Source organism: Alosa pseudoharengus, unplaced genomic scaffold, assembly GCF_046254945.1.
Source record: "Alosa pseudoharengus isolate Yale_2024_CS ecotype anadromous, Long Island Sound unplaced genomic scaffold, YU_APseudo_1.1 YU_APseudo_1.1_scf_23, whole genome shotgun sequence".
Lineage (NCBI taxonomy): Eukaryota > Metazoa > Chordata > Actinopteri > Clupeiformes > Clupeidae > Alosa > Alosa pseudoharengus.
The window spans coordinates 20,197,200-20,221,629 of NW_027468685.1; the positions used below are offsets into that span (position 1 = coordinate 20,197,200).

Consider the following 24,430-nt stretch of genomic DNA (forward strand, 5'->3'; position numbering starts at 1 on the left):
TGTCTGCTGGACGCAAAAGCAATTCTAGACGTAGACTGTGAAGGCAGGCACAGACCAGTGATTGTCTGAAACAGACAGACCACAACTTGTCTATTATCTGATGCAAACCACAGCTTGTTACCATAGAGACACTTGTTTTTTTGGCTGGTCTTTGCCAATGGTCAGATTTCCCCTGTGGCACCTCACATGCTGTCTGGGCCACCACAATGTTGTCAGAACTGAACTTCAGAAACATCTGAAGTCAACTTAGAAAACAAAGGAACAGAGAACTTTATTGAATTTTTATTTTAGGTCCCAAAAAACCATAATAACATTATATCAATAATATTAATAAAGAAAAATCAAAAAGAAATAAAAACAAACAAAAAAATAAAATAGCTTAGTTTCCTCAGCCTTTTGTTTAAAGCCAATAGAAACGCTGCATGTCCATATATAGGTAAAGGGGTGTGGCTTCAAGCTAAGGCGAGATGTCCTCTGAGGTGCCAATCAGGAATGTTGAGGTGGTGGGCGGTGCTTGGTGGCAGGGGAGGTCAAGGGTGAGCCTTACAGGCTACTGTTGCGATACCTGAGCAGAACACAGAGCACAAGTTACATTCACGTCATTAACTTCTACTGAAGCCTTACTTTTACCACAGAATAGTTTCGGCCCCAAGTCAACACCTACAACCTGCCTATTGAGGCAAATTATTTACTTTTGATAATGTCTGTGCTCAGATAAGAGTGGATACTCGCATCACACATACACACGGTCCTACACACCTGCTGCGACTGTGTCTCGGGGCCCCTGCTAGCCAGACGGCTGAGAATGTTCCTCTCAGACATCTGCAATCTCACAGCGACAGGAGGTATCCGGGCAATGGTTGCCGGGAGACGGGTGACATCCGCCTTCATGTCACTAAGCAGCTCCTCCAACTGTTTCAGCACTGACATAGACACGAGAGAGGGTGAGTGAACAAGTCATTACAAAGTGAGAAAACAAAAAAAAAAGTTCTGTACTTTCGGTACTTAATGTTCCCAAATTAATAACATCCTGGTCAACATAAAGTTTGGTTTTACATCACGACCCACCTCAATCAATCACCGTCACGTCAGAGACGACTTTAAGTAGGTGACGTCTCACCTTTGTGCAGGACGGCGTTGGCCGGCTTATTCCCCGACATGGACTCTTTGCTGAGGTGCTGGTGCGACTCGGCCAGGCACTCCACCTCGCTGAAGCGTGTGTTGAGGGCCATGCTGGGGTGGGACGGGTCCTCCGTCATGTTCAGGTAGGCTGCCCGGCGCAGCTGCTCTTCAATCACCAGAGCCTGTTCCAAAAGCTGCACAACATGGAGAGAGGGAGAGAGAGAGAGAGAGAGAGAGAGAGAGAGAGAGAGAGGATGTTGTTTAGTCAGCTAGGCTGAGAACTCGGAAGGTGTGTTTTCAAGGTTCTTCAAGCCGTTGTCCCACTAACTCAAGTCATCCACAAAGAAAGCGTACCTTAAACCTCCTGGCCAGGAACTTGTTCTTGATCTCCAGGAAGTTACCGCGGTTCATCTCGCCCTTGAAGGGCTCATTGAGGATGGCGAACCTCACATCATTCTGGATATCCTGCCAGCGGGCATAGCCATGTCTAAGGAGCAATGAGGTTAAGGGCCATCTCCAAAAATGCTTTTACGGTGTTGACCGGAGACACACACACACACACACACTGACCTTCACACCCAACAAAGCTTAAAGGATACTGAATGATCCCGGCCAGAAGCCAGTAGTCATGACGACGATGCCAGATCTCATTGGTCTTCTTTGTAACTGTGGCCGCCCGCTCCTCATTCTGCCACAAGGAATGCAGCTCTGCAGAGAGACAGACAGAGACAGAATATGAGCAGATGATTACGAGCAAAAGGTTGGGACTGTGGACCCAATCTCAACAGGCCAGCAAAGAATGCCAAGAACAGCATTATCCAGTTATCCACAAGACAGATAAAAGTGAACTCTCTGAGCAAAGAAAACACGGGTACAGGTCATGAAAGACCAACATAATACAGAATGAATTGAGAAAAAAAAAAACGAGGAGACAAACAGACATACAGATACATACAGGTCAACACAGAGACAGAGAATGATGTTTAATTAGGACTAACTGACCTGTGAAGCCTCCGTCTGCGATGTTGAACATGAAGCGGGTCTTGGCCGTCTTCTTCTTCTCCTCGCTGGCCCCTGGAGTTGCCCCTGGAGTGGCAGCGTCGCCATTCTGCAGCTTCGCTGGCTCCTCCGTCTTCACGGCCTCCTTCTCATCCTTTGCATCTGAACACAACACACACAAGTCAACAACTGCTGTGCTGAGGCCAGCAATGGTCCCATATTACTTATATTTACATTAAGAAGCATTATGAACAGTAATGCAGGTGTGGCAACCGCAATTACCTTTCTTGTCGGGTGCAGGAGTGGTGTCCATCTTTTCAGGCTTGTCTTCCTTTTTGTCTTCAGCTACAGCACAAGACAGAAACAAATTAGCATGTGGAGCAGACTGTTCCGAGAAAATATTTTTTGTGCTATTCACCATCAAGCACAACACCAGATACTATTGAACAAAAAAGTGGCTTCCATTCACCTTTAACCTCAGCATCTTCCACCTTGCCATTTGACCCATCTGGCTTGCTGTCCACTGCTGCCTTTTCTTCACCAGCCTCCCCGCTCTTCTCTACTTTCTCGCCCTCCTCCTTCTCTTTTTCCTTCTCCTCCTTCTCTTTTTCCTTCTCATCCTTCTCTTCTCCGTTGTCGGCTTTGTCTGTTTCCGTGGTGCCGTCAGCCTCCTTCTTCTCAGACTCTTTGTCCTTCTGTTCAGCTGAAGGTTTCTCCTCCTCGTCAGGGATGGCAATGACCTGAGGTCAATAGAGTGGTAATAATTGTTAACAGTTCTTTCAATTGTTAAGGCATTAGGTACTGGATGTGGCTACACTTAAATAAGTCAACAATAATGATACTTTTAAGGAGCTTGCACACTGCTCCAACAAATACCAAACAAACAAACATTCCAAAGTTGGCAGCTGTTGGAAATTGTCAGTTGTTGGAAATTGTCAGGTAGTCTTTAGAATGTTCATAAAACCAACTGTCATGTCAAACTCTAACGACTCCATCCAACAAATGCCAACAAACACAGACGGCCAGCCCACACTGACCCAACTGTTGGTGTTTGTTGGAGTTTGTTGGCGTTTGTTGGAGCAGTGTGCAATCTCCCCAAGGGGATTCACTGCTAGAGAAGCTATGTGGACAAACTCCTTTGAAATGTCAATTTTTTTTTAATGTGAAGGCTCACCTCTGACTCTTCTGTTTTTGTCTCTTTCCCGTTCTTTTCTACCTCTCCCTCTTTCTTCTGCTCCTTCTCTTTGTCGGCGGCGTCCTTGTTGGCATCCTCAGTTTTGGAGGCATCCTCTGCACCAACAGTTGATAAAGGACAAAACCGCAGAGGTGAGCAACTCATTTAGGAACACGGGAACAATTTGTATAACACACCAACAGAAGAATTGGGATTCCCTCATTGAGGAAAAAGGGGAGCTAAAGAAGTAAACAGTGGCCAACCTGGGGCAGGGGTATTGGGCTGGGTGTCTGCGGGGGTTCCAGTGGAGGGGGTCTTGCCTGGGGACTCTGGCTGAGCAGCAGCAGCTGCGGCCGCTGCCTTCTTGCTCTCTTCCAGTTCCATCATCCAGGGCATGGACCACTGGCCATTCACCTCCTCAAACTCCTGAACCTGTAGGGTCACAGACCAAAGAGTAAGGTCAAAGCAGGGTCATCAAAACTGTAGGTCATCATAGACAAGTGCACTAAACATCTTTATTGAAATTTGCCATTAAGGCAACTGAGACATACCTTTTTGCGGATCAGTGACATCACACCAATACGTGTCAGAACATGTTGCCGTGACAACCCTTCCCTTGGAACACCGTCGGCAAAAGTCTCTGCGCCATCAGCACCGGGCTCACACAAGTGCCTCATGAAGAGCGACACATATGCCCTAAGCAAAGAAACATCATACATTCAATTGGGTGGGAAAAAAGTCCAGGTCTAACTATGAAGCCTTGCGGTACTCCATGAAAAAGCCAAGATAGCGGCACAGTCACTCACTTGAACTCCTTCTCAGACTTCCCTCGCAGGTCCCTGACCAACCACTGGGTGGTGAAGGCATCCTGGGGTGGCATTCCGTAACGCATCACAGCATTCAGGAAAGCCTTCCTCTGTCTGGCATTGAAACCAAGCACCTGAGGGGAAAGCAAAAGGTGTCAGTCCAATCACGCATCACTACAGCAGCACATTCATACATACAGTTTCAGAGAAAAGCAGAGTTCCAAAGTACTTTATTGTCATTGCCACAAGAGCAACGAGACAGATAAGGCAGTAGCAGACTTCAAAAAATCCTAAATCGCTGTACCCAAAATACAGTTACAGCAATAATAAAGAGCAAATATAATAAATAGCAAGTTCTAAAAAACAATACACATTTTAATAATAGACAGCGTAAAGTGCAAGAGTTCTGTCCAGGTTCATATTATGTGTGCTTGTGTGTGTGTGTGTGTGTGCTTGTGTGTGGGAGGGAGGGCTGTCATTGTCATGAGTTAGTGATTATGTGTGACTGGGGGGGTTGAGCTGTTGATAAGTCTTATTGCATGTGGCTAAAAACTCTGCTATTCTGGAAGTGTGTGGTGCTCCAGTTGAATCTAACCTCAATGTTGCCTCCAACTCTGGCCAGCAGAGGGGGCAGTGGCTTGTCTTTGTCATTTCTCAGGCCCTTCCTGTTGGGTCGTCGCGAGTTAGCTGCAGGAGGAAAGAGATAACAGTTTTACAGAGGCTACATTAAAAAGCTTTTGTACTCTTACAGTTGCAACCCGATAAATGATGTTAACACAGGTCCTGAATCAGAGACTTAGGGAGTACTGCAAGTCCACCCTATACACAGTAGCAGCAGGTTAAGATATTGTGTACCTTCGATACGCTCATCAAAGTCTTCATCACCCTCCTCAGACGCCACTGAGTAATCAGACTGGTTGTCAGACTGGTCATCCTGCCAATCTGTAGAGAATGGGGAAGGAAAAAACAATCAGACAAGAGCACAGAATGTTATACACGTATAAAAAAATGTAGAATTGTAAAGTCGGTCTACTAGTATCTACACAAACATTTCTACTTTCTAATAGTGATTGAGTGTTCACCCACCAACACAAACAAGTACCCATAAAGAATCATGAGGGAGTTTATAGCTAAGGTGCTTGTAAGTAAATAAATGCAAGTAAAAGCAATAAAAAAAAAAAACAGCCACAGCCGACCAATTTAACAGGCAACAAAGGCATGTTTTTGTCTGAGTGAGCAATTCCTGTGTGCCCGCAGGTTACTGCAGTAAAAGGTCTGAAAGGGTTTTCTTAAGGCATGTGTGAGCACTCGCCGTGACACTAACCATGCAATCATCCTCAGATCATGCATGCAATGAGGTTAAGCCAACTAAACTGAAAAATGCAATGCAGAAAAACACGCACAAAAAAAAAAAAAAAAAAAAGTCCTAAACCCAAATCACACATGGACCACTTCTCTACATACCTACATGCTTCTACTCAATGATCAACACAAAGACAAACACAAAGGGGGATGGTTAGAAGGTAGTAATGCCGCGCAGAGCCGTTTGTTACCCCGTCTACTACCTCGGTCCTCCTGGGAGCCATCGTTGTAGTTGACCTGCTTGCGGATACGTTTGCCTTTGCCCAAATTGCGGGCCAGGTCTTCCTGCTGCTGCTCGTAGTGGTGCCTCAGCAGCTTCTCCCAGTAGTCTGGGTCCACACTCTCCTCCTGCTTAATAATCTCACGCTGCACCTCTTCTTCCTGGGAGAACAAACGTTGAAAAAAAAAAAAAAAAAAAATTGATGGGGACTGCCTGGTCACAAGTATGATATTGCATTCCCAAAGACATTTGGTGATCTCTTATTCCTTAGATTTTCTAATCCAACTAAATGCTTAAAAACCCGCAAAAACATACTCATTATATTCAACTTCTCTTGTGTAACCTTTCTGGACTTGTTTAGAGTTGGAAGGGTCGAATGCTAATTTAAAAGTACTGACCTCCTCATCCTCATCCTTCACCACGTACTGGGCCACCTTGAAGGAGCTCAGGTATTCGTTCATGCTCTGGATCTCAGTATCATCGTCAGTGGCGTCCTGGTTGCGGTCCAGGAGCCGGTCAATGGCCTTTTCATCATAGTGGATGACACTGCTGTCCTCCTCTTTGTTCTCTCCTGCGAAGAAAGAAATAGTTGTGCGTTTGTTGTTTGTGACGGATAACATTTCATTTTTCTATATTACAGTCTTTGTGCTTCAAGCTGGGTGATGATGGATTTCTAACCATCTAGCTCATCCTTGAAAAGTTCCTCTGTTCCGAACTTCAGAATGTCATCCAGCTCCTGCTTGGACATGGACCCCGTTTTGGAGCCAAGACCTGGACGCACCACCAAATGGGTCAACATCATCTTTTTCTTTGCCACCTGAAATAGAAAAAAAAAAACACAGATCAGAGGTATTGCCAGGTATCATGGAGGTGTTGCTATATCATGGTATTCCATTTTTGGGCACAACACAGTATCTGAGAATTGGGAGTTGTGAATTTCTTGTACCTGAGTAATTCGCTCCTCCACAGAGGCCTTGGTGACAAAACGGTAGATCATCACCTTCTTGTTTTGGCCAATACGGTGAGCTCTGCTGAAAGCCTGGTGAGGAGGGTGAGAATAGGGCAGAAAAGATTAGAATCATAAACGTTTTTTGCCTTTTGCCTCATCATTTCAGAGGGGATCAACATCAATGTGAACCCACAAAAAGCTCTGAAAATCAGCCTAAGGTGCAGTCACTGACCTGAATGTCATTGTGAGGGTTCCAGTCGGAGTCGTAGATGATGACTGTGTCAGCTGTGGCCAGGTTGATACCCAGACCACCAGCCCTGGTAGACAGCAGGAAGGCAAACTGGATCGCACCCGGTGCTGAAGGAGAACACAGAATGTTACCAAAGCACATGAGTCAGACTGAACTCTGATAACTGGATAAACCAGGTGTAAACCAAGCTTTACAATGTCTGCTAATGCAATTGGAGAGTGTTAATTCACTCAGTTTTAAATACTAGGGGGGTTAGACAGCTAAGAGGCTAAGAGATAATGAGGAATTCTTACAGTTGAAGCGGTCAATGGCTTCCTGTCTCATGCCTCCAGTGACGCTTCCATCGATACGCTCGTACTTGTAGCCTTCATTTTCCAGGAAGTCTTCCAGCAGGTCCAACATTTTGGTCATCTGGGAAGAACATACCAACAGGTTAGTGCCTTTGCTGAACAAAACTGTTGTTCAAAATTGTAAAAAAAACATGTACGTAACATAATATTATAGAAAAGCAAATATGTTTTGTTTTGTAAATATAAGTAAATTACAAAACACAAAACACATGTTACACACAGTCATACCTGAGAGAAAATAAGCACTCTGTGTCCACCGTCCTTGAGTTTTCTAAGCATCTTTTGCAGCAGGAACAGCTTTCCAGCAGCTTTGGTCAAGGCATTACCTTCGTACATGCCATTGGGCATCTTTGGAGCTTCCTGTTTGAGAACATCAATCACATGTTTAACACTGCGTCTTAATTTGTAGCACACGTTCATTCAAATATTCCTATGTAAATATCCATGGTATGTTCACAAGACAATAGTTCACATAATTATGGATCATACCATTGCGGCCGCGGGAAACAGGTAGGGGTGGTTGCAGCATTTCTTTAGGTCCATCACCACGTTGAGTAGGGATACCTGATTACCACCTCCACGGGTGTTCAAGGCCTCAAAGTTGCGAGTCAAGATGAACTTGTAGTATTTCCTGTAGAGACACGACACATTTTAAACCACTTCAAATAAACCATATGGTCTCCACTAATGTAGAGATCTTGACTGGATATTTTGATTGGTGTGAATATTTTCTATTCAGTGTTTTATTCAACACCCTCCCATCCATCCTCTTTCACGTACTTTTGCATTGGGCTCAGCTCAACTCGGACGATGAGCTCCGTCTTTGAGGGCATGTGTTTGAAGACGTCCGCCTTCAACCTACGCAACATGTGCGGACCCAGCATGTCGTGCAGCTTCTTGATCTGGTCTTCCTTGGCAATGTCGGCAAACTCTTCCAAGAAGCCCTCAAGGTTACTAAGATACAAAGAGGGCCAGCAGTTAAGATATTGTTTCTGTACATTTCTGTACAGTTTAAGATAATTTCTGTACAATACCTCTAGGGTTTTTGGCAAAGCCATAATACAGATTAAAGGCAGCACGCTCACACTCACACACCACACACACTTACTGGAATCTCTCAGGCGTGAGGAAGTTAAGCAGATGGAAGAGCTCTTCCAGGTTATTCTGCAGAGGTGTTCCGGTCAACAGCAGCTTGTGTTGGAGAGGGTAGTTATTCAGCACCCTGAAGAACTAGAGGAGAGAGGAGCACAACAGAGTTAATTCAGTTCATTCAAGGATCCTACGTGTAGCTGATGATTTTGATCATTAATGATCATTAAACTCTCACATAAAGAGGACCAGCTGTATTACATTGTCGTATTAACTCACCTTGGACTGGTTGTTCTTCAGCCTATGGGCTTCGTCCACTACCAGGCAAGCCCATTCGATGGAGCCCAGGATGGCCATGTCGATGGTGATCAGCTCGTACGACGTCAGCAGGACATGGAACTTCACCTGTGCCTCTTTCTAAAGTAAGAAAAAAAAAAAAAAAAAGTCAGGGGAACCATTCAAACTCAAATCGACAGGCAAGACAAGGAACGAGACTCACCAAGGAGAACCGCACCCACAACCATGCCATCCTAGTTATTCTATAGACCCTTCTAATCTGTTCCTAGAGGATTTCCGATTTATTTAAAACGTTCAAAATCAATATAGATACTTTGAAATGAAAATGAAACGGACTTTAGTGTAATGCTCTACAAAATATCGACTTTAACACTTGAAACCAAGTTATCATGAGTTGCCTTATGAATGTAGTTGAAAGAGTCTATAAATTAGTATTAGTCTGACACACTGAAATCCTCCCTTCATCCTTGCCCTCCTCACCTTCATTCGAGAGGCCTTCTTGCCGGTGCGGATGGCGTTGTCCTCGAAGGAGAACTCATTCTCACGGATGACAGCCCTGCTGTCTTTGTCACCCACATAGGTAACCACGTACATGTCTGGGGCCCACAGCTCAAACTCACGCTCCCAGTTTATGATCGTGGACAGGGGGGCGCTCACCAGGAACGGTCCCTTAGAGTGACCCTGGAGGTGGAAAAAAGGAGAAAAGGTCATTCTCAGGGATAACTCCAGGATCCCTTAAAATTGACCAAAAGTGATAAGGCTTGTGTTTTTAACAAAACTGAACAGCATCATTTGACAGACAGACACAGCCAAAAAGCTTCGTCCTGTCTCAAGTTTCACCAGTAGGTGGCAGAAGTATCTCCATGCTGGCTGCCAGACCCATTCAAGCTTGACAAACAAAATGTGGCCACTGATTTTCTGGATTACGCTCTTATGCAGCCCATAGCATAAGGATAACGCCACATTCATCAACATTGTATCAAATGAAATGGTACCGATATTCTAATATGGCCATATACAATTCCCCACAATGTCGGCTCAGATAATGTGGATGTTTGCCGAGGATAACGTTGCGTGAAAAGCTGGGCACAGATGGCATTATAATAACCAGAGATTTCAGCAAGAAGACAGCTGATTAAAACCTGGATTATAATGGGAGAACTGAAGCGGAATTGTGGTCTCATAGAGCCATGGGCTTGTCATGTTGCATGACAACCTGACAAACATTTGAGGAACTCCGGCTTTCATTTTGAGACCGAAATGAAAATAAAACGGAGCATATAAGATGCAGGTTACAAAGTTTCCCATTTTTCTATGGCAAAAGCTTTTACAAAACTGCAACAGCTGTACGTGGATAGATCAGTCAGCATCTTCATCAATCATCCTCTTAAATAGACAGATATCTTCCAAATTTAGAAGAGCTCTTAGCGTATGCTTGCTTTAATTATTCAGTACTCTGCTTGTAAATACAAACAGAAATGAAAAAGACAAATCTATTAAGGAGCACTACATGTTTCTAACCCCCAAAAAATAATGAGTTGTCTGACTACAATATCAGTTTAGACCTACAATGCATCAGATCACCTTGACATCTACGTGTTTTTCTACTTCACATTCACCTTCTCCATATCTTGGGTGCACACACACACACGCACAAGCACAAGCACACGCACACACACACCTCCTTATAGAGAGAGTAGAGGAACACAGCAGTCTGCACAGTCTTTCCCAGACCCATCTCGTCGGCCAGGATGGTGTCTGTGCCCTGTGCCCAGGAGAAGCGAAGCCAGTTGAGACCCTCCAGCTGGTACGGGTGGAGGGTACCACCTGTGGAGTCCAGGTACTCGGGCTGGCGTTCAAACTTGATGGTGGGCTTTAAGGGACAAATAGGGAAGAAAAAAAAAAAGTGTAAGCACTTCTAGGACAAGTTACACATTGTGCAGTAATATTTGGATGGACTATTTTGCGCCTGTATCTTCTCTCTCTCTCTCACACACACTTACATCCACCACTGGGTTCTCAGGAGGTCTGTCGAGCCTCTTCATTTTGCCCTTAATCTTCAGCTTCTTGCCGGGCCTTCCTTCATCTCCCATCATCAGTTCCCTAATACACAATCACAGACCATTAGACCAGACCATTCTTTTATGTTTTTTTGATAATGCTATTTTACCTACGGTCCTTTCTTCTAAACATTATCTGTTGTTTACATATTATCTATGTAAAGCACGTTGAACTGCCTCTGTGTATCAGATGTGATGTATAAACTAACCTGTAAAGTCAATGCATACCTGTGGTGCCAGTACTGCAGTTTATAAGTGTCGAACTCGGGAACCTCCATGTCCTCAGCCTCCCAGGTGGCCTGGTCATAGGGCAGGTCTTTCCACTTAATCAGGTAGTGCACGTTGTTCTTTTTGTCCACACTGCACACACAGGTAAAGTATGGAGGAGAATTGCAGGAAAACAGAAGGTGAGATTAATTATTAGTCAACCTTGTCATCTCACCTTTCCCTAGTTATCTTTCTACTGAGCTAACCAGCTGCTGTTTAACAGAGTGTGTGTGTGTCTGTGTTCGCTCACCTGTGGTTGAGAATGCGGTGGAGCATCATCCACTCCATCTTGATGCCGTAGCGGTAGTATTTCTCCTCCATCTGTGCATAGACGGGGTCTTTGTTCTTGCGTTTGTCACTCTTATCCTCATCGCCCTCAACACCAAAGTCAATGGACGGGGGCTCGTCCATGTCGTTCTTGCGCTGGTAGTTACGGAACATCACCTGACAGTGCAGCTCCAGCTAGATGGGGAGGGGGAGAGCAAATGGACTCAATTTCAAACGTTCAACTCTTCAAACTTACTGAAGAGAAATATTTACTAATTATAAACCACTAAGATGAATTAAACTGTGTGTCCATGGAAGTGTTTAGTCATGCATTTACTGAAGACTGGTACAATATGGATGCATAGATTACTTGTAGGCCAACCAAAAGAGAGCATGATCAACAACAGGATTATGTGTGGAAATATGCAAGTTGTGTCTACACACATCCAGGTGGGCTTACCTGTAGCTCCGATACCCAGGAGCAATGCCAGTAGGACATGTTGTGCCACTTGGCGAAGAACTCTCTCTCTGCGCGGCCAGCCAGTGGGGGAGGGTCTGGCTGGTCAGCAGGGAGATCAGGAGGACGGGCCACGGGGGTCGGGGGTGGAGGGTCACCCCAGCGCCACGTAAGGATCTTCTGCACCTTACCCTTCAGGGCCGGACACTGGGAACACAACGACACAATCCAGTTTTATGGCCACACCGAAAACCTCGTTTGAAGTTCGTTCAGTTGCTTGTCAATCTAACTTGTTTACACAGATTGTGTAATTGACTGGCTCACCAAGCAGCGCGGGCAGATCCATTCTCCGTTGGGGATCTCGGGCAGGGGCGGGTTGAGGCAGTGGATGTGGTACGACGAGGGGCAGGAGTCGCAGCAGAGCAGCTCGCCGCCATCCTTACATACGCGGCAGTACTCCATGTGGTGGTCGTCCTCCTCGGCGGCCGCCTCAATCTCCTCCTCGGCCTCCGAGCCCTCCTCGCGCGCCTCCCACTGGATGCCCTCCTTCTCCTGAGAGGAGATCAAATACAGCGGAAAGGATGAGAGGGTGACAGAGCTAGTCATCCTTCAACTCTCCTCTGAGAATGACCCATTATCCCTTCATATTGGCACAGAAACTATGGGAGAAGATGGATCAACTGCGTGGAGTGATGTGTGGCTGTTATGATTTTAAAAACTCCAGTGAGGGCATAAACCACCAGGGGGCGTTCCGTGGTGTTTGTGTGTGTGATGTTCCCTTTTCAGTGTGGGGGGTTCCCGTTGTGTGTGTGTGTGCGCGCATGTGTGGGGTTCCGTTGTGTGTGTGTGTGTGTGTGTGTGTGTGTGTGTGTGTGTGTGTGTGTGTGAGAGAGACTCACGCAGTGCGGGCAGCTCCAGGTGCCCTCAGGGGCTTTCTCCATATCAGGGTCCAGACACACCATGTGGTACGCTCTTGGGCATGTGTCGCAGAGGATGATCTCCCCACCCTGTTGACACACCTCGCAGTAGTCCTGGTGATCAGTCTCGTAGCCATCGCCATCCTCCTCCACTGAGGCAAGGAAAAGGACAAGTGTGAAAATGAACTTCAAAAACCTGACGATCACTAAACATAATTACATTCACTAGTTCGCCCGTCGGCATGATTGCTATACTAGGGGTGTCACGATTCTCCAAATCCTCGATTCGATGTAATTTTCGATTTTAAAGTCACGATTCGAGTCGATTTTCGATCTTTTTCAAATATTACTATTAATGCATTCCTTATATGTTATTTACTCTTTTTGGTCTTTTCCTTTTCTTTTTCAGGGGGCTTTTATTTTGAAACCGCTTTGAAACCGTTCCAACCGCGAGGTTGTAATGTAAACAGAACTAACATTAGGCTAAAACAGAGACGTGAACATATTGAAATGAAACAACACAGAATGTTAATTTGATTGTTTCAGCACACTCCGAAAAGACCCAAGGTTAGTGTTCATGGAATATGTACTTATAAATGTGCATTTTAAGCCTTAAAGTAACTTTGGACTGTAATTAGACCATCTTTTCACTGGCTAAGTTGAGTAGGCTAAATTAGTTTTAATTGACGTGAATGAACGAATACTTCCACACCGGTGAATTCAAAGTAACAAGAGGGGCTTTGATTTCGGTAAGTTGATGTGTAGGCCTATATTTTAACTGGCTGCAGCGATCGGAGTGTTGACGCTGCAGTTCAGCACGTGCATGTGTGTTTGTGCGTCTTGGCATACATGCTGGACGTGACATTGGGGGTGTGGCTGCATCGTCGATTCTACTTTTAAGTTCGAAGTTCGAGATTGAGATGTAATTTCGATCGATGACACCCTTATGCTATACTGACTGTATAAGCTAAGCGCGCGTGTTTGGCATGGTAGCTGGCCGTGGTCATGGAATGCCTGAAGCGGAGATCACGATAGAGCGATGGCCGCTTGCACCCCCCAGTGTAAGGAGGATGCGTAACTGGCCTATCAGTGAAATGGAGGAGTAAGGGGAGGAGGAGGGATAATTTTGCGAGCGCCGCAGCGTGTGACGTATGGATAAGGAGGCCGGCTTAAATACTCTGGCAGCGGAAGACAGGTGAGTTAATTGCTGTCAATCATCCCTAAGGGCTCCTCCCGAACTTTGTTTAGAAAACATCATTACGAGTCAAGTCGCAAGAAAGATGTGAAGGGTTTGGTTCCAAAACACTATATATCCGGTTTTTAAAAACATTAAAGTCATGCTATTTAACTGTGTATACCAGGAAGTAATCAATCAAATTGCAGTTGTGTTGTTTTGATTGAGTAAAGACAAATCAAATAACAATACCCAAAAACATTTCTACTGAAATGACTTGGAAAAAAAAACGAAAAAAAAAAACAAAGATTTATGAAAATTCATTTAAATGGTGGATATGCCGTTTTGGAACCAAACTCTTCATGGGTTAAACTACAAGCGGCCACTCACCCTTCTTCTTCTTTTTGGTGGGCTTGGGCTTCTTCTTGGAGCGGCTGCTGCGGCTGTTGGAGCTGTCTGACACGGACACGCTGTTCATGCTGCCGTCATCAAAGTCACTGTCCACGTCCACGTCATCCTCTTCGCTCTGAGTCAGGACACAAGGTGACAGACTGGGTATGAGTAACCAGTTAATAATACCATATTTCTCTGACAGGAAGAGATCAGACTGACAAGAGTGTGAGTGAGAAAAGGTGAGAAACACAAAATGATGTGATACAGGGTAGAAAGGAGTGTTATCCATCCAAAGAAAAGCAGGAAACACTCACCGAGGAACGCTTCCTCTTGCTGTTGAAGCCTCCCAGCTTGATCTTCAGTGGAGCCACCTTCTTGGCCTTTACATTCTTTGGGGTTGGGGGTTTGGGGGCTGGCTTGGACTTCTTGCGAGCATTAGGTCCTGTTGAGAAAATGATGGGATGTTCACAACTCTATACAAGGTTCAAGCCCACAGAACTCAGATATGACACGTCAAACGGAACACATCTTCTGAATATTACAACTGAGCCAAATCAGATTGATACTAAAGTTACTGGTGCCTGAGCAGACAGGTTTAGGTCCCTCATGAACCTCAAGGGTCTCGGGTCATCTCACCTTTGCCCTCCTTTGTCTTTGCTTTGCGGAGCGGTGGGGCTGGAGGTGGCTGCGGTTCGGGGGGCGGTGGGGGTGCGAGGGTGGCTGCCGGTCCTTCAGTCACCATGCTCTCCACGGCGGCGGCTACGTTCGCAGCTGCCAGCGCGGCAGTGGCTGTGGCCGAGCCTCGCAGGGGGTTCTTGGTGCTGAACTCACGCCATTTGGCGCCAAGCACCATCATCATTTTGGACACGGCAATCTTGGGGTTCTTCGCTGCTATGAGGGGCCTGTGAGGGGGGGGGGGCATAGAGATGAGGTCAGGACAGAGTCAGAAGATGTGTCCACTTATGTGGAGTATTGCACTAGCTTCTCTAAAAAATAATAACTTATCACTAATAGTGATACACACAAAAGCTGTGTAGAGACGCGAAAGCTTCCATACCTGACAAACTGGCTGAAGGCTTTGTAATTAGTGAGAGATCGGTAGTCCTCTTCACTGAAGACGTGGTCAATATCCTCCATACCCCAGTCATCCAGAAGCTGAGATGAGGTCTTAGGCTCCTGAAGGGACAAGTCCAGGTTTAATTCAAATTACTTACTTGGCCTAAGTGTCAGGGCACTGATGAAATTATAAACTTTAACATTTGGACAATGTGGCATGCTTTCATGCAGGGAAATTTTTCAGATTTCATTCAACCTTTTCAAGAGAGGATTCTTTGCAGAACAATAAAAAGCAAGTCTTACATTTTAAAGTTGGAATGGAATTAATGCTTTAATGCCAAATGCTTTCTGCTAAAGGGGGTTGAACTACATTTACAGCAAAGTTGCTTTCACTAAGGAACACATTTTGAAAAATTGCTGCACCTTCAAGGATGGTTCAAGAGCAGCCAACCAGCACTCACCGAGCTATCGTCATCGTCTTCCTCCTCCTCTTCCTCCTCCGCAGGCTCTTTCCTCTTGGCACTGGAAGACCCTCCGCTGCGCTCCGTGGCACCACTGCTCCTCTTTTTCTCTTTGGCGGAGCTGCCGCGCTTCTTCTTCTTGCGCCCAGGTGTGTAGTCACTGCCCTCGCTGTCCGAGCGGACGCCGCCACCAACAGCCTCCTCCTCGACCTCCTCCCGCTCAGGGCCTTCGATGGGCTCTGGCGAGCTAACCGGCGGGTCCTGCAGGACACACGTGGGACATTAGAAATGCAAGCGCTCATAAACATGTGCATTACAGGTTTGCACACAAACACAAATGGAATGAAAAAAAATCCACTCTCATATATAGATGTAGACATATGCTCAGATAGAAATTTGCATTGATCAATACACTTATTACATGCATAAACACATCAACACAAGCATAGGTCGACAAACGTTCACATCACAAGCCCTAGGTGGTTTGTGTGGCTGTGACAACTACAAAGCTATAGGTGAAAGAAAAAGTCATAAAGGGAACAGTAGGGAAATTGGGTTTAGATATGGGAAGTACAGCAGAATGGTGCTTGACTACTCTCAATGCTGCTCAGTACTGTTGCAGCTGTAATTTATCTTTGTAAAGGGCAAATACCATTTTCCCCATTGAGGATGAGCTAGTGGAATAAAACCTAAAATTACTGCTAGGTCACACTCCTACATCAGAGATGAATTATATATGAGTCAATCTCAAGAATTCATGTGAGAAATGGGGCAGAAAATGGGCCTTTATAGGAGATGTCCAGCAAACAAGGGCCCAATGCAAGTTAAATTTAGAAGACAGGAATACTGTGTTAATTCTGCTCCCTTGAGATGGGGCAGCTCTTGCCAAGAATTTGTCAGACTGCAGCCATGAGAATGACTGGGCCTAAACAAAGCTGCAATTTTCAGTATGGTGTTAAGACAATCTCAAACTTAAAGACTGTACAAGTAAACAGAGCAGGACCATTAAATCGGTATGGAGGGAATGGGTCCAAAACTAATTGTGCATAGGGCACAGATATTCACAAACACACACACGCACCTCGCGTCGTGGTCGTTGCCTCTTGCTGCTCTTGCTCTCTTTGCTCTTCTTGGCCTTTTTCTTCTTCTTCACCTTGGGGGCTTCGCCCTCTGACATGTCCTCCTCCAGCTCCTCCTCATCTGGAAAGAAGCCAGACACACAAAGCCTGTCAGCCCAGCCCCACACCACCTCACTCCCGACCGACCTCTGGGGCCGGCAGCACATTGTGGAATAGTTGTGCTAACAACCGGAAAAAGCACCAACATTTTACTCATGTCTTAACAGCACCAACACTGCTAAGTTGTCTATTGATGAAGGCGTAGAGTAGCTCTCAATAAAAAAAAGGATTCACTTTTATAATATAACTTTGTGACTGAAAAAGTGAAACATGTGAAATATGCAAAAACTAGTGTGATAAATGATGCACTTGAGTTTGAAGCACTTCTGCAAATCATATGTACCGTGCAATAAAAGAACAAATAAAGAACTCGGTGCAACCTTGACAACCATGTCAGGCCCAAATCCTCTAATGTAATTGCTTGCAGATTCATATTGAGAATGCAGAGGAATATCAGGACAGGTCAAACTGTGGCACTTCTGTAGGTTAGTGAATAGTAGGTTGTATCTAAGATCTGTCGCTCAAGTCTGTGAGTGCAAAACTGGCTGGCAATGTTACTGACAATGTCATTCGGCTCTTGCGATAGGATCTGATAGAACATGACCTCCACCACAGTGACATGTCCCTAACAAGAGTTTCGTGAATGTCACAAGAGCAACAACAATTGTTCGAAATCATGAAAACAGTTCAAACCAGGACAACTTCAAGCAATGAACGGAAGTAAATTCTTAGTTTATCAAGAACTAAAAACGACATCAAGCACCTGGACACGGAAAGACAAATGCTTGAATGACACATAAAACGATATCCAAAAACAATAGACGCGCTGTATTGGATAATTAAGGTTAAGACTACCCGTCCTAACTCCTCTTGCATAATCTGTTACCGATTTATAACGTTAACCATGTTGGTTAGCTAACGTTAGCGTTACGCTCGCTGGTGAAGAAAAATCCAAGGCTGAAGTCAGAAGGAGCGACCAACTCTTAAGTACTTAGCGCCATAGTATTAATGTTACTTATCCTGACAAATGCACGCTTAACAACGAACAAATCAGCTCGACACCTTTGAAAACATTCAATGAAACACGATTTCTGTTTGTATCATGAAGAATAAAACTATTGTAGCGGTTGTGACAATGTTGTCAATTTAGGGAAAGCCCCTCGCGGCATTTTCCGGTTACCGTCGTCACATAGCCTACTACTCTGCTACTACCTTGGAAACAGCTAGTGGTCTTGCAAGCAAAATTGCAAAACGTAGATTTTACTCTGCTCTGGTTTAAACAACTGTTTAAATTAGTAGAAAATGACTTCCAGAGTCAAGTCTACCGCTTTCTGTCACCTGGCGTACATACACGCCAAACACCAACGTCATCAGCGTGCTAACCAACTAGCTACCAATCCAACAGAGCTCGCGGCGGTCCACCATCTGCACGCGAAAATACCGGTAGGCCGCAGTTCGGGAACACGGTGTGAAATAAGCATCTCTGTTACGTTAAGGTCATACACCAAAATGACCAATTCCCTTTTCGTGTGCTACAAATGTCAACAGCACGACTGGGAACATCATAGAGGCATTGCCAACATGGATGGATGTCGAAATGCGGAGTTATGACACGGAGCTAACAAGTGAGCTAACTAGCGGATAACAAGCGATAGCCTAGCTCGCAAATGGATGAATCCGCATCACTGATCCGCATAGTTGCAGTTTGCCATCTTCGCTAACTGCTTGCAGCGATTGACTATCGTCCAGTAAGTGCATGGCGTTGAGAAGTACTGTAGTAATTCTCAAATTACGGATTAGTTGCACATGTTCAGTCTTCTTAACTCCGAAAACTTCAAAGTTTTACAAGCTTTTTCAGCCAAACCAGAATTTAGAGTTATGTTAACATATACAATAAGTTCATAATCACAATGTTAACGTAACCAACATGACCCAGAACGATGAAAGCTTCAAACACACATATTCGTCCGTCTACTGACTTAAATAACAAGCACAAATAAAAGTTTGAGATACTAACGTTATCAATGTAACAGGGAACTCTTAACTGGTAAGCCTTCACGTTAGCCATGGACATGTCTAATGCAGGCATGGATACAACTTAAAACTTGGTTGCAGTTGCAGCATATATTGATGGATGCAGTGTGGTTGTTTCAACCTAACCCAAGTTAGCCAGCTAGCCATCACACTGTTGTGTATGTTGTGCCAGCTAATTTAAATTACATTACCTTGAATCATGCTTCGTTTTTCAGTATGTCCAAAATCATCCCTCTCGTCTTCACTCCCCGACATTATGACTGTGTATTTTCACCTCACAGTGTGGGAAAATGTAGTTTGAGTAGTTTTTCCTCTTCGGCTTTTACCCAATCTTGCGTCTATCCAAGTCGACGCGGGAGGAGGGAAAGCCGGTGGCGAGGGGGTGAAATCAAAAAGAACAAAAAGCAAACGGAAGTTAATGTTGAGTAGGTTGAGCACCAGGTGGACCTAGAATCTCGACCTACGATATTCCTTATTAAAGTAGTTAACAAGGTAACTACAAAAAGATCTAAAGTATCTAACATTAACAAGATAAACGCTAAGGAATGACACGAAGATGACAAGACATACTTAATGCATCCTTTGCTTTAGCGGCCAAGCTCCTAGCGGTTAGCTAACTAACATTACCATACTGGCTAGCTACTAGATATATACCTCTGGCAAGCAGGCGACAGCTTTGTATGCTTGCTAACTCGCCTGTTAGCTTTACCGGCTAAATTCGGAGGCACGAATATGTCGTCCCGCCATGAATTCATTTTTTTGTCTTTTGGACACGGGACACTAAAGTGTTGAAATGTCCGTAGTTTTACACATGCGATTCTAACATACTCGTTGAAACAGTAGTCAAAAATTGCAACAATGTACAGTTACTCACATAACTTGAATGATCCCGTTGTTTCCGAAAAAAATGGATTACCTTATTTTGTAATTAACTCTTTACACACTAAAATATGTCGTATTCCTCTTACAGTCGTACTCAAGACTAAATGTATTTCCAATCAATTAAGCCGTATTCTAATGTTGGATGTTGTCCGGCATTTCATACGACGTCGCCGTCTCTCGCTCACTCACTAACACCCCTTGCATACACACAAAGAGATCAGGGGCCAGACATCCCATAATAACCCCCCCACATACACTTACCCCTCCCCCACTCTGCATAGTTACCTTGCAACGTACAGACCATAATAATCCCCCACATACACTTTCTTCCCCATTCCTCCGTGCCCCCCTAGCAACCAACGTTACCATAGAAACACTCACCCCCTCCCACCCCCACCCAACATCCCATAATAATAATGAGCACAGTCACTGACATCCCACAATAAGCATAACTCCAAAAAGAGAGAGCAAGAGGAAAAAAAGCTGTCACATGGCAACACCATGCCACATGACTACAAGATTTCACCTCCAATCTACTGTACATGCATGCAGACATACAGCACCATGCACTTCAAAATGACATAGTCTTAACAACACATGGCATATGCACACATAAATATAGACAATGTGCATGGGGTGGGGGAGGGGGGTATTCAAGCACAACAAAAAAATGGTTAAAGAGGGGTCATTGTGGTATCAGTCATTCCCTCTGAATATTTGTCTAAGTCTAACAACATCAACATGAACTTAGAGGTGTAGGCTACATATCTTTGCTGGCACATAACAAAAGTACAATTACAGTCCTCTGAAAAGTGTTAACCCAAACATGTGCCCAAAGGACACTTCTGATACCATGTGCATCCACCTGGTACAAAACCATGGACATTGATATAGTGAGACATTGCACCTTACTGTGAAGGCACCTGTTATATATGGGAATATATGGGAACACATAGCACTCTTATCCCTGCCTACTAGCCTGTAATGCTTAAATGGCATTCATTCTGCATCTCTTCACCAACCGGTATGTTTCTCTCCCTCTCACTGTCCACTTGGGCCTGTCCAAAGATTAGACCCAGCAGCTTCACTATGAAGTTGGGATTCTCAGTAGCAATGCCACAAGGAGTAGAGTAGCTGGATGGCCCATGTAGTGACACACATAAGACAAACTCCCTTAACATGACTGTGGTTACACAAAGAGCAAGAGCACACAATGGCCAAGTGTATGCTGTATCAGATACATGTCATGTGGATAGACATGGGTCAGGTCACATTGCAGCTGGCTGAGTCAGAATGCCTACAACCTGGTTGAGGAATAGATACAGTGGGATACTTCATTTAGAGACAGCTTGATGCAAAATGTTAGCATTTGGTAATTTGTGTCAGGCCTTACAAAACAATTTAGTAGCTAGGAAAAGGTCGGCAGGTAGATTTAGCTAGAGTTGGTATGTGGACTGTACAATGTACATTCATAATTTTTTTACATTTTCAAAGACATGACAAGGAAGAAACATGTTAGCAGACTTTCAATGTCCTCTTCTTCTCCCTGTCTTCCGTTTCTAGACCTCTCTGTCTATTCATCAGCTAGTCGTCCACCATTCTCTCTGACTCAGCAAGCTCTCATTTTGACACTACTTAGTTTGTCACTCTCAACGTCCTCCCCTTTGTCTCCACCCTCCCTCTGGTCCTGCCTTTGTCCATCACACACACACTCTTTCTGGGTTTCTGTCCATTTCATACACACACATACACACACACACACACACACACACACACACACACACACAGACAGAAAGAGAGAGAGAAACAAACAAACACATGATACAAAGAACAACAGATATATGACATAGGCTACTACACAAATACCCACACACACATTTTCAGACACATTTTTCCACCACTCCTCCCACACGGCATATCTCTCAATGTGTGTGTTTGTCTGTCTGTGTGTTCTGTGTGTGTAATATGTGTGTGTGGAGATGGGTGTGGGGGTGTGAGTAACATCCTTTACCCACCAATCAAAGGAATATGGGGGTGGTTTCCATGGATACCAAATCACACGCCCCCCCCCCCCCCCACCCCCCGGCCAGGCCTCTGCAAACATCCCATAATACATTTTCAAAAGAAATGTACAGACCATAATATCCTTCCTGTGGTAGGTGTCGCTATGGAGATAAGCATAAGGGGCGGGTGTGTGGGGGTGGGGTGGAGGGGGTCAGATTACCATGCAAGCCAAAATGCAGACCATAATACTCCTTCCGCTGCACCCCCCCCCCCACCCCCACCCCCCTCCACCCCCAACACACATACATATCACACTCTTGCCATTCCTTAATGTTGAACGGTCTCCAAGCAAGACAAGCACATATGGAGTTGATCTTGCAAATTCCCTGATATATCGGCAGGAAGATAGCCAGACGGGGAAAGAGAGAGATGGGCAGACAGATAGAACGTCTGAGTGTTATGTATCTGGAATGGCAGAGATGTACAGAGCAGAGCAGAGCTGCATTATGAAGTCGTGTCAGACACCCAGGGACAGATTAATTGAAATGAATTTGCTCAGACATACATGCCCCCTTTTGTCTGAAAAAGATTGGTGCGACAGACAACAGACAGACGCACAATGAAAATTCAAACCGTTAAATTACTCACTCGCATGACGTTTATAATCTCTTCATGTGAGGAAAGACTACACATTCTGCCTCCTGTCTTAACTCTTGTACTCAAGTCAGAGAGCCTGGTCATTTTCAGGCCTTTGTTGGTACCCCCAACAACAGTCAGGCAGGGCATTGTAGTGTTCATTGTTCTGACACACATTTCTCACTCCTCTCTGTAGGCCTGACTGTAACTCTGACTGTATTTTATATCAGCAATGCCCTACTGAAATTCCTGTTTTTGATTCTTGTCTTTGTTGTCTGGGTTCATGTTTCTTTTTCATTTTCTGTTGTACCTTAAGAGGAAGTGTGCAATACACTGGCACATTCTCACACCGTCGTGATCTTTCACATCAGCCTTGATGCTAATTCAGGGATCTGCGACACTGGAGACTTTTCTTGTAAGCAGACAAGCAATGGTGTAAAGGAAATGAAAAAAAAAAAAGACACTGAAACAGGCCTAAGCCAGACCATAATACTCAACTTCACCCCTCCCCCCTCCCCCCACGCCTGGGTACCATGCCTCCACCCCTCCCCCCGCCTAACAACGTAGACATCCCATAATAAGCAGAGCAACTAGCACCCCCTCCCCCACTGCCAGTCCATAATAATCGGAGAGTGCTCCTGAGTGCTAATTCACACTACATGTTTGAACTGTACATTGCGCCATCTCAGACCTGCTGCTGTAGCCTCACAAAGCAAGACAGTTCATACCAGAGAGAGGTGATTGACTGCAAAAAGACCTCTTCCAGTTGATTTACCAAGGAGAGAGAACCCCCGTCAATGCTGCTCATCTGTTTGTCGACAATTATAGGATAAATCTGGTCAAATCCAAACAACACATTCAAAGTATAGCTCCACTGTGTTACAATGGTAAAAATATGAGACATTAGTGCAATATATTGACTTTTGTAGCGATGTGTAATCATGGACCTCTTAACATGAAATGCTTAAGGTGACATAAATTAGTAGAAAGCTCCGTGTCAGAAATGTCACTGTAGCTTATATGCACTATGCCAAAAAGAAAACAGGGAAGCTGTTTCCATCATTTCTCATGCATAGGCTACACATTTATTGGTGCCCCCCCCCCCCTTCCCATTCCATACAAGGACACGTTGTGACAAAACAAAGAACATCCCATAATATGCCTTGCCAGTGACGCATAGCAACCAGTCAAAGGTGTAGTGGTAGCATATGCATCTACTCAATAATTGCAGATACTCTGATTCAGTATATCACTGTAGAGATGCCATGCTGACTTCTATTTTTGATTATATGTAATGTCAGTGCTTTCAGCAGTTTATGTAGCTTTAAGGTATGTTTTGTAGCCTCTGTGATGGACTATGTGATGTACAGCAGACAACCACGTCATATCACACATCATGTTAAAAAGTGAGGGGGGGGGGGAAAAACAAGGGAGAAAAAAATGTGATTTTGGGTTGCTATCTACACCCTACACCCCCCACCCCCACCCTGTTACCAATGGCAACCTACATATAATGAGGTCAGATGGCCATCCAATAATAATCAGTACACAGTGTGACTCAGGCATGTGTGGGCCACTAAGCCATGTCTACAACACCATCTCTGGCCACCCGCTTCTTATATTAATACCTCCGCTGAAGTTTGCAAGCTTGCAAAGCTCCAGCCAAGTTCTGGACAAACAGACAGGACAAGCTCTATTGAAAACCCAATTTAGTCTGGAACTGTTGTATTCCTTTTCCAAGAACATAATGTTTGGTACCACTTACATGAGTGTGGGTAACAGGGTGCAGGCAAGGGCACCAATGTAAAATGAATGACGTACAGATTATGCTGGATTTACAGACCATATCCTTTAGTATAGAGAAACACACATTATTTGAATAAGTATATGTATCTGTTACATTTAGGAGGTATTCCGTACCTACAACAAAGTCAAAAGGTACAAAGATAAAGTTATATAGAATGTTGGTGTGAGGAACAGTGACAGCAACTGCTTTCCCCCCCTTTTTTAGTTCATATTTAGTTCA

General features: G+C 44.7%; 1 protein-coding gene across 1 annotated transcript; it reads right to left on the reverse strand.

Moving 5' to 3' along the window:
• Window positions 1-269: 269 nt before the first annotated feature.
• Window positions 270-19,967, reverse strand: chd4a (chromodomain helicase DNA binding protein 4a). The gene is made up of 41 exons (XM_076301961.1): window positions 19,757-19,967; window positions 19,074-19,220; window positions 16,752-16,870; window positions 15,671-15,931; window positions 15,211-15,329; window positions 14,790-15,055; window positions 14,468-14,595; window positions 14,151-14,286; window positions 12,569-12,738; window positions 11,994-12,221; window positions 11,673-11,876; window positions 11,196-11,407; window positions 10,907-11,038; window positions 10,622-10,721; window positions 10,300-10,491; window positions 9,099-9,299; window positions 8,601-8,738; window positions 8,341-8,462; window positions 8,013-8,186; window positions 7,722-7,863; window positions 7,461-7,592; window positions 7,176-7,293; window positions 6,865-6,989; window positions 6,630-6,722; window positions 6,362-6,500; window positions 6,082-6,254; window positions 5,655-5,844; window positions 4,957-5,043; window positions 4,697-4,788; window positions 4,102-4,235; window positions 3,847-3,991; window positions 3,559-3,727; window positions 3,296-3,411; window positions 2,591-2,861; window positions 2,404-2,466; window positions 2,125-2,283; window positions 1,722-1,830; window positions 1,477-1,609; window positions 1,121-1,316; window positions 760-923; window positions 270-565 (listed from the first exon to the last, which is right to left on the reverse strand). The coding sequence occupies exons 2-41, from the start codon at window positions 19,135-19,137 to the stop codon at window positions 551-553; spliced, it is 5,931 nt and encodes a 1,976-aa protein (XP_076158076.1). The 5' UTR covers window positions 19,138-19,220; window positions 19,757-19,967; the 3' UTR covers window positions 270-550.
• Between the last annotated feature and the right edge of the window lie 4,463 nt (window positions 19,968-24,430).